This window comes from Dendrobium catenatum, unplaced genomic scaffold (assembly GCF_001605985.2).
Source record: "Dendrobium catenatum unplaced genomic scaffold, ASM160598v2 fragScaff_scaffold_1067, whole genome shotgun sequence".
In the NCBI taxonomy this organism is placed as follows: domain Eukaryota; kingdom Viridiplantae; phylum Streptophyta; class Magnoliopsida; order Asparagales; family Orchidaceae; genus Dendrobium; species Dendrobium catenatum.
Genome location: NW_021319529.1, coordinates 1117711 through 1128409, shown reverse-complemented (window position 1 = coordinate 1128409; position 10699 = coordinate 1117711). Strand labels below are relative to the sequence as shown.

Sequence of the window (10699 nt, the reverse complement as noted above, 5' to 3'; positions counted from 1 at the left end):
CGAAATTTACTCGAAAATTTCAGGACTTAGCCAAATTTTTGGAATGATTGAAAAATGCTTAAATGAATCATGATTTTCAAATAAATCAAGCCTCGCACAATAACTTAATGATATTGAAAATCATCTCATCATTAAAAAGAAACTCTTATGAATAAGTGTGGGTAGGCTCTACTTCTTAAGAAGAATTTGACAATGATGTAATTGGAGAGGCAGTTATAACAAGGCTTCTTTAAAATATGAAACATGTATAACTTATAAATATACTGAGAATTTCTATAATATCATAGCTTGAATTAGTATTCAAAAGAGTCTTGGATAGTTTTAAGTTTCTTATTTATCCATCCAAGATTATAAAAAAAGATTCTTGCAAATCTATCCTAGATATAAAGTTGCCTATCTTTACACTCGATTATACATGTTCTTATAGATTGTTTCCCTCAATTGTTGCAATTATAAAAAAGAAGTTCATAACCATTATTCTAGGAGTTGTTATGAATATGACATAAGGAAAAATAAATTAATTCCTATGAAAGGAGAAATGGAGTAATTTCTTCCATTCAATTATTGTAGAGTTATATAACACTTTTAAATCTACTTTCTATAAGTTGCTAATGTTATGAGATGTCTCCTTTGATTCAAATACACAAGACGCTCATTTGATTGTCATGATCTAGAAAGTTAAAAGCTATGCCACGGTGATTAGAGGCTTGATGATTACTTGTTAATTCAGGATATATGTAGATATAATGAGAATATATTCATTTGATTGTGTGCAAATGTACTAAGACCAGGACTTGACTCTAACTTGTTAAAATATTTCACTCCAAGAAAAATTATGAATTCATTAAAAATGTTCATACGCCACCGGATCCGCAACATGTGTACAAGCGGACAGAAGGCGTTCGTAAGCCCTTAAATGAAATCCTGGGCTATTTTCTAAGTAAAATCACTTGCGTAATGGATAATGTTTAAATATTTTAAAATGCCCCTTATGTATTAAATATGATCCATTGAACTAAATACATCCCTGCATGTGCTCCGGTCAACATGTTAAAAGCATAAACACCAATGATCGAGAATACTGTGCAGGGTCAAATGCTACAACCCGCATGTGCTCCAATCGTCACATTTAAGTCCCAAATCCAACGATTCGAGAATGCTGCGCGGGTCTAATATTCAAGTTTCATCCTCCTCCTTGAAAGGATTAGAGTCGACATGACTTGAATAATAAAATGCCTCCCAAAATTCTACAAAAATATAAATGACCTTAATGACACTCCGATGATGGCCGTGTTGACTGGAAATCTCAACCGGAGGGGTCAAATCTCAAATCAAACAAAAGCTCAAAATATCGAAAATGAAAACTTTCACTTAAAAACTTAAAACTAAAAAAAAAAAAACTAAAAAACCATCCATCTCTCGCAACTGTTTGTCGGGAGTGATAAATTTGAAATTAACCTCAGCTCACAAAGAGCTAATGCATGTTGGGTGTATTACTACGATTCATCCTCAAATAGTCTATTGCCAATAGGGACGTGGCACGTGCCCTCTGATCGGGTGGTTTTGCCGCAAAATGGCACCATTATATTACGATCACGGCCAAAGCCCGTATGTTCCCTAAAGGCGTCAAACCCTTGAGCGATGAATCATAGGGTATATTCGATAGGCATAAAGTTCTCTGTCAGCTAAGGTAGATTTAGATATATCTCCTTAGACAAATATCAACCCAGGTCTACAAGGTATTCTTGGACGAAGCAACCCATGGCTGCCGACAAGGTGCCTTCTGTCAGGTTGGGTCGACTACCTCCTCTGACTAAGTAGATCAGGGATCATGACAGCCCGGGACGACGGAACCATGGGATCTTGATCGGGCTCGTCTTCATTCCCCCCACCATCAGTTTTAAGTTTATAGTGATAAATTTCAAATCATAAAAAAAATTTAAATCTAAAATTTAAATCTTAAAATTATTGCTATTATACGATAGGTTTATAACTTATTTGACCTATTTTACGACTAGCCTTAATCGAAAGTTCTCTCATATTATTGGGAAGGGTAATTAACTATAGGGGCTTGCGCCTATAGGAAACCAGAACTCAGATAAAAAAGTCCTCACTAAATGAGGGCGAAATCTCTAGGCAGTGTCTTATCTAAAACCCAATCTGCCTTCTGAAAATTCCCCCGGAATCTAATCTCGTTAAAACTCTCTATCGTCATCGTCACACAGACATTTAAAAAAAAAAATAAACGGATGGCGTGGAGAGGCCAGGATCACACAAAATGGAATTTTTTGGAACCCACAGTTGTGAATGTGTTGAAGGAAAACTCTTTTATTACATTTGGAAACTTTTTATGAAAAAGAACAAGTTTCTACTTTTGATTAACTTTTAAGAGACATACATGCTTATGTTTGATACAAATTACATAGATAAAAATTCTAAGTTCACCACACACTCTGAAAATATAAGCTTATTCATCACTATGTCATTTTTTTTTTCTTTTGCATAGTGACTCTTGATCTTCACCCTCTTCGTTAAATTCTTCCATTTCCTTGTTTGAGCTTGATATTGTCACTATATCTAGGATTGTTCTAGAACTAGAAGTTAGGCCAGGGAGTTTCTTTACACTTCACTATCATCATCATCGTCGATTATAATCAATGTGTCTATTTAGTTGTTTCATGACCATTATTCTCTTTTTCTAGTATGATGTCTTTTCAATTGGTGGTAAGTTTTTATATCAAGTCTTAATTTCGTTTTACCATAGAAAAGGTTGACCATAAGCCACTTCTTTGTAGATCATTTGGGTACATGGCCTTGATCATTTTCTTGAGCCCATCTCTAGTGTTAGCCTATGATAACACCACACATCAGGTACAAAATTGAAGATCAGCCTCTAAGTAAGTTGTTTTGGTAGTCGAATGCTATAGAAAACAAAATAGCAACTTTAGGTTCAATGGACCTATTCTCACACTATTGGAGCTTTTGACTCCTTTGTTAGATTCTTCTAGATTTCAATTTCTTTGGAGGTTATTATAATTTTATAGAACTTTTGGTCTTAAAAAATCTTCACTATTGTCACCATTCTTATCATATAAATTTATATTAATTGTTATACAATAGCAATTAAAATTCATAATCAAAATATTAACATTATTGTAAGCATTACTTGGATTCTCAATTCACCTATTCCCTCGGGAATGCTTTAATGATGTTTTTGATGAACATCTAAAATAATAAAAAAATCTGTGCTAATTAAGTAATTATGCAAATGAGCTAACGTTAATAGTAGATACAAAACATAAAATATGCTTAAATATTTAATTTTGTTGAATTTTTATGAATTAATAATAATAAATAGTGAGGAATAATCACCTACCTAAAGTGATTGTCCAAGTCATATTTTCATCAAACAAAGAGTGGATTGGGATTCCTTTAATTTTTCTAATTTTCTTGAATTTTTTAGCACTCTATCTCTCTAGGTTTTTTTCTATATTTTTTCTCTTCATATTCTTCCTTCTCCCTCCTAATGGAGAGTAGATATTGGCCCGTATTTATGGGAAAGTTTGGAGCTCAAATCATCAAATCATCATCATCTTCTTCATGAGTCATTCTCCCATTGGTTGGAAAATATAGAGTTAGCACTAGGCCATGTTCAAGTTAAGTTAGGCATGTGGTAATGGTAGCATCACAAATTTGATTCTTTTCTTTCAATGGAGATATCCTTGTGAAGGGGATGATGCCATTCATGGCAATCCTCTGGAGCTTCATGTTAATCTTGAAATAGTCCATAAAAATTAAATCTAAGCACAACTCTTAATGGGAAGGGAAAAAGATTTCTATCTTATTAGATGTTGACAATGAAGACCTTATTTTGTTGTCATTCCCACCCGCTTCATTTCCTTTTGGGATGATGTAGCCAGGTTAGCCATACCAAGGATGTTCGGCTCAATTTTATCATATGCTTGGGTCATTGATCTTTGACCATGCTTAGGAGCCAATAGGCCAATTGATTCGAAGTCAATCTATAGACCTTTTGCCTTTACTTTGAGGATTTTTCTTGTAGCCCTCATTAAATTCTCAAACCAGTTTAACAACTCCAATTAACTAATTCAATCTTGCCATCTAAACCTCGAAAAAAAAAAGAGCCAATTTTTTATTTTTCTTATTTTTTTTTTTGAAAAAGTGTGTAACAATTGGGTTTGTTAAAAATGTAGTGAGAGCTTTAAATAGAGAAAACATTGAGGAAATTTATTCATTAGCTATTTTTAACCTTTATTTAACCTTTAAGGGAAAATTCTGGTAATGCAACATGATTCTTCTCTCTCTTTTTCTATCTCATATCTTATAATCAAGCAATACTTTATTGATAAATGGCGGGCTTCTTGGAGCTATTACCTTATTTATGGGGAAATCTATTTTTATTCCTACATTCCTTTTCTAGAAGGAGAGGTAGAAGGCTAATTAAAAGTTTGTTGCTGAGAATTCTAACAAGAAATACTATTAACACTTAGATATGAAGACAATAAAGCCATGTTGCCACTGATATTACGTATGCCAGATCGAGGATGTCATCTAATCAAACACCGTTTGCACCTTCCTTTTCGAGTTCATCACCATCACCATTGCCATCATCTTCGCCACCAATCTAATTTTCGCACTTTTTTGTGTAAGGACACATCATGCACCAATGATGTCATCTTATTGGCTCTCTCCAAAAGCTTCGATGGACATGATAAATTCCAACATCATTGCCCCTTGTGGGCAGTCACCTGTCCCTCCTTTACGCTTTTAGCAGATTGCCTAGATCCTTCTCATTTTCATACACTTTACCCTCCTCAAGATAGCCTTAGAAGAACTATTGCAAGAGGAGGACATGTAGAGGAGTTCAATTTCAAATATTTCTTATTACTCCACCTATAGGTAATAAAACAAAAAAATCTCAAATAGTTTTTCAAACTATTCTTGTATGATCAATTTAGTATCAGAGTATCACATTGCGCCAATTTAGTCCCCCGACTATATAAAATAAAAAATAGTTCCTCATGGTGTAATTGCGATATAAAATTGATCACAATTTAGTCTCTCAATTTTATAAAACTATTCCTAATTTAGTAGGGACCTTTTTTGATCAATTTTGTATAGTCGAGGGACTAAATTGGAATAAAATCATACTATAGGATTAAAATGATCATATACGAGTAGTTGATGGACTATTTGAAAATTAATCCGTTAATTAAATAAATGAGACTATTTCTATCACATAATGAAGACAAGTGACTCTTGATGGATATACCTTTGCCAACATTACTTGCAACCTTTCACATTCAAATTCCATTGTGGTCGATACTTTTCTTCATTGGATTTGATAAGTCTACCAATGGGAGCTCCAAATCACAAGAAAATGAATTACATGGACATGGATTTCTGAACAATATTTAAACACTTTGGCAGAAGAGAATGATTCAAAACTTTACTTTTTTTTTATGATGCTGGTGACAACTAACATGATTGATAGTTGATACTACCATAGTTCCGCGCATTACTACACTGGAAGTAAACAACAGTGATAGATGAAAAAGCATGCTGATCCAATGGTGCTATTCATGATCATATTCATTCTCATGTGGCTATACAGTGTTTATCTATCTGTTATCCTCTTTTTAATCGTGTATGATGACCATGAATAAAAGTCGAGTTCAACCTAGATAATTGCAGTGATAATATTTTTAAAAATACTCAAAACACCTAAAGTTGTTTTGAATGTTTTTAAAATAACTTTATTTTTTTTTTTCAAAAAAGAAAAATACACTAAACAACATCTTTTCAAAAACAAAAACAAAACTACTAATAAAATTAAAAAAATAAAAATTATCCTAAACAGGCCATTAATTGTGTAGATTGTTTTTTATTTATAACTTCATGAGCATGAGCTTTTTTGTAGGGGTGTCAAATCGGGCCAACAGGTCGGGTTCGGATCGAACCCGACTTGACCCGGGCATAAACGGGTCAACTCGAACCTGAACCGTTTAGCTAATGGGTCAAGAAATTGAACCTGGACCCGACCCGTACGGGTTGCGGGTTGACCAGATCTGACTCGCTGATTTCTTCCCAACGCGGGCAAGAGCAGCTCAGGCAAGAGCAGGGGGTAGGTGACGCAGGTTCTCTTCTACGACATGTTTCGGCGTACTTCTGGACCTCCTCCGCTCCGGCGAACTCCACGTTGCACCCAACATCTCCGAAAAGCTCCTCTGCCGCGAGGCCCTCTTCTACGGCCTCCTCGACCACGTCCGCTCTGCCCGGTGGGGACTGTTCGACGGAAATCGCCTCCACCTTGCCACATCTTCTGCCGGTGGAGCTCCCGGTGACGACACCGTCGTCCAAGCTAGCCCCGACGGAGGCTGTTGCATAGTCCACCACAAATGCGTCCAGTTGCATTGCGGCCAGCTAGCCAGGTTGTGACTTGTGAGAGTCTGAGAGAGCGGGTCCGGGTCGGGCAGCTCAGGTGACAGTGAATCGGTTATTCGGGTCAAAATGGGTTGACCAGCAGGTTTTCTGGTCAACCTGAACGTTTTTCAAATGGGTCAGAAATCTGAACCCAGACCCGATCTGTTTCACAAACAAGTTGACCCGAACCCGGATTTTCCGGGTCGTGTCCGGGTTTCGGGTTGTGTCAACTTTTGACACCCCTACTCTTTTGTATTCTACTTGCTAAAAAGAGTTATTATATATCAAACTAATTAAAAATTTGAGCCATTAGATTGTTAATTTTGATTTCTTCACGGTCATTGAGAAACGACAATGGGTTCTGAATACAGTTCCCTGCCAGAATGGAATGTGCAATGCGCTTGAGTTTTGAGGAAGATTGTTTTTTCTTGTTCTAATTAAAATGAGTAGGCAGTGACAATGATGATATTGTAGTTCATTTTATTCGGTTTCTCGCCAAATTGTTTTTTTCCATGCTGTTGTAGTATTTTGTTGTAGGTATCTGCATGTTACTAGGGACTTGGATTAGCTATTACTTTTAACTCTCCCTATATTGAACAGGGCAGTTATTCATTAGCAATTTGAGTTAGTTGTTACTTCTCATATCCGAAGAATAACCCTTTATTGTGTTCACCATCTTTGGTTGGCCGTTGTTTATCATGATCATATGCAGAAATTTTCTTTTTTCCTCATATGAAACTAATTTAACCCCTTCGTTACTGTTCCAGTGTAGCTCTGGATGGCTCTTTCATAGAAACTGATGCCTTCAAGGAACAAGGATCTCGTAAACGGTTTAAATCTCTCTCTTTTTGTGTTAGCTTTGTAGTTTAGTTGATCTCCTTTTGTACTTCTTCTGGTGTTTAAGTGTCAATCATTTTCTGAGTTGCAGTGTCAGGTCTGAGTCTTCCAGTCAACCCGGATCTAAAGCTTGCAGGGAGAAAATGAGGAGAGATAGACTGAATGACAAGTATGGTTACATGTATATTCTTCAAACTTTATTATTAATAATTCATTATATTCTTTGCAACTCTTTTTGACACGAAGGTTTCTTGAATTGGGGTCCATCTTGGAACCTGGAAAGCCCCCTAAAGTGGACAAAGTATCTATTCTCAAGGATGCCACCCGTATGGTGAATCAGCTGCGCGGTGAAGCTCAGAAACTGAAAGATTTGAATGAAAGTCTTCAAGAGAAAATCAAAGAGTTAAAGGTTTGCAAAATTACTTTCTTATTTTTTCTTTTTACGTATTAGTTTTCATTGAATCTTTCAGGCTTCCACATAGCTTTTTTTCATCATGGATATAATCAAATCCTTCTAACGGAAGAACATGTCCCAAATTATCTTGTGCTCTTTTGCAGTTTGAAACGCACTTTTTCGTGTTCCATTTACTGGATGACTTTCTTTATACATGCATGGGTGAATCTAGTATTGGGACACATGCCCCCATTGGCTCACAATTGCGCCACTGAGTTATATGATTGGTGAACCAGCTCATTCTTTATTCTTTTAATTTCATGACTTGGTTGTTGAGAAATAGGTGAAATTTATACAAACATATATACAACAACAACAACATCAAGCCTTTATCCCACTACGTGGGGTCGGCTACATGAATCCTTTTTCTCCATTGTGTCCTATTAAAAGTCAAATTCTCGTTTAAATCTAATAAAGAAAGGTCATTCCTAATATTTTCTAACCAAGTCTTTTTAGGTCTACCCCTACCTTTTTAAACATAAGTCAAATCTAATACCTCTACTCTCCTAACCGGGTCATCGCAAGGCCGCCGTTTTATGTGACCAAACCATCTAAGGCGACTTTCTCTAATCTTATCTTCTACTGGAGCTACTCCAACCTTTTCACGTATATGCTCATTTCGTATCCTATCTCTAAGAGTAAAGCCACTCATCCACCTGAGCATCCTCATCTCTGCCACACTTAACTTAGTATTATGCTTCTCTTTTAAAGGCCAACATTCGGCACCATAAAGCATTGCAGGCCTCACTACCATCTTATAGAATTTTCCCTTAAGTTTGAGGGGTACATTTCTATCACATAACAAGCATATATATTAAATAAAAAAACACACACAAAAGACGTTCATCATATAAAATTAGACAAGAATTTTATGTATGCTCACCTAATTGATGTCTGTCATATTGTTATTGCTACAGATTTTACTCTGATTGTGGAGAATTACAACCAATTTCTTAGGGATACATGATATGCCCTGTACCCCCTATAAAGAGAAAAATTTAGTGTAGCCAAAAAATCTTTTTTTTTGGTTTGCAGGAAACCCCTGCCACAAATCCCAACAGTTGAGACTTCCTCCTAGAAAGTTTGTCAGAAGACTTTTGCCACAAATCTCTAATGCTTCTCTCTCTAGTGTTCTCATCTTTTCTTTTAGGAAAAGACGATTTTCATTCTACACGACTGCATGCATCCTTTTGACTGCTTCATGCTGTCTTTTACGACTTCAAAATGATATATTTCTCCCGTTGTTGCCTTCCAAAACAACATTCCATATTAATTGTCATTAGCTTTCAGTAAAAATTACATGAACTTCTTTCTTTGCCTCATCTTTCTGGTAACAAGGTTGATTTTGGCCGGATCATATTGTGGAATGTTGTGTCACGGAAGGAGGTTTTGTGCCAAAAATTGCAAATATTAAAGATTATTGGATTTATAATCTTCCTTCCCTGTTGGTTTTATAAGATGGAGTGGGGACAGAATATAATGTTGTTCCTTCTTATATTTGCAAAATAGTATGGCTACTCTGATGAGCAGTATTAAACAATGAACAAAGTTGAAAACCTGCAATGCAGGTTGAAAAGAATGAACTACGTGATGAGAAGCAGCGGCTGAAGGCAGAGAAAGAGAGCCTAGAGCAGCAGATCAAGTTCCTCAATGCAAGGCCGAGCTTCATACCTCACGCTCCTGTGATTCCAACTGCCTTTGCTGCACAGGGAAATAAACCTGGCCAGAAGTTGATGATGCCTATAATAAGCTATCCTGGGTACCCTATGTGGCAGTTCATGCAGCCCTCTGATGTTGATACCTCCCAGGATGCCGAATCTCGCCCTCCTGTTGCTTGAATAAGTTATCTCCTAAGGTATCTTATTTTCTCAACTCATTACTGCTGTACCAACTAACTGATTTGGATCTTTGCGTAATTTCGTAGCATTTCAACCAAGTGTTTGACTAGCGGCAATTTGTGCTGAATGTTAAGCTAACTGGGGTTCACCTAGTTCTCTTAACTAGGTAATTTATTTGCTTTGTACTCTAGCAATCATGGGGTTAACTCATCCCTGTTTTCTGATCTAGAAGCTTGAACAAGCTGTGCCTGTAAAAGATTTGATTATAATTAATGTAAATTTGTTAGTTTGTGCTGTTTTATGTGAAAATGTTGACACAAATATGATCAATGGCTGCTGCTTTTTTTTTTCTCTTTTTCTGTGAGACATCAAAGAGCCTTCTGAGCTGCTCATTCATGAACTTTGGTGCCAAGTGGATAAAAGTTAATATCGATGTTGCCTTAATTGCCATCCAACTGTGCAGGTCTTGGTGAGGTTATTAGGAATGACAAAGGTCTACTGATTATGACTTTTGAGCATTGGGATAATGATAGGAAACACTTGAAGATCTCAATTAAATCTTATCAATAAAAAAAAAAAAAAAAAAAAAACAGCGAGAAATCTCTGCAAAGACAATGGGTAATTAGAGAAAAATAAAAATTTTATTGCAAGGACAAACTAATGGAAGAAAATACAAGATATAATTGATCCTCTATTTGAGAAGAAGATTTATTTCTCCCAAATCTCTGGACATTGCTAGAGCCCAAAATCTAAATTTAAGAGATCCTCTAACTCTAAAAAAACAAATTATTTAATGCATACAATTCAAAAAGAAATATCTATACAGTCCTTACATTCAAATTTAACTTCCAAATCCCTCAAAAAATTTTCCCAAAAAGTTCCATTGGATTATGCCTTCCGATTGGCATTCATGAGAGGCGGATTCTTCCGCCTGAGCCGGTCCTATGTGGACAGGCTGGACCGGTCTAATAGATATCGCATAGGCATAGTTCCTTGCAATTGTGACTATAAAGGACATAGTTCAGCAATGACTCATTCTAATCTATTTCTAGATAGCTGGGGTGTTAATCTCCTTAGGGAGTTTCAAAATGTTTGGCACCCTCCACTGCTAGATTGGATTAAAATA

At 36.1% G+C, this 10699-nt stretch overlaps 1 protein-coding gene across 1 annotated transcript; it reads left to right on the top strand.

Annotated features, from left to right (window-relative positions):
* The first annotated feature begins 7132 nt into the window (after positions 1-7132).
* LOC110093741 (transcription factor ILR3-like) lies at positions 7133-9894 on the top strand. Its single transcript, XM_020818748.2, has 4 exons — positions 7133-7274; positions 7373-7450; positions 7528-7690; positions 9304-9894. The coding sequence occupies exons 2-4, from the start codon at positions 7425-7427 to the stop codon at positions 9571-9573; spliced, it is 459 nt and encodes a 152-aa protein (XP_020674407.1). The 5' UTR covers positions 7133-7274; positions 7373-7424; the 3' UTR covers positions 9574-9894.
* The last annotated feature ends 805 nt before the right edge of the window (positions 9895-10699 follow it).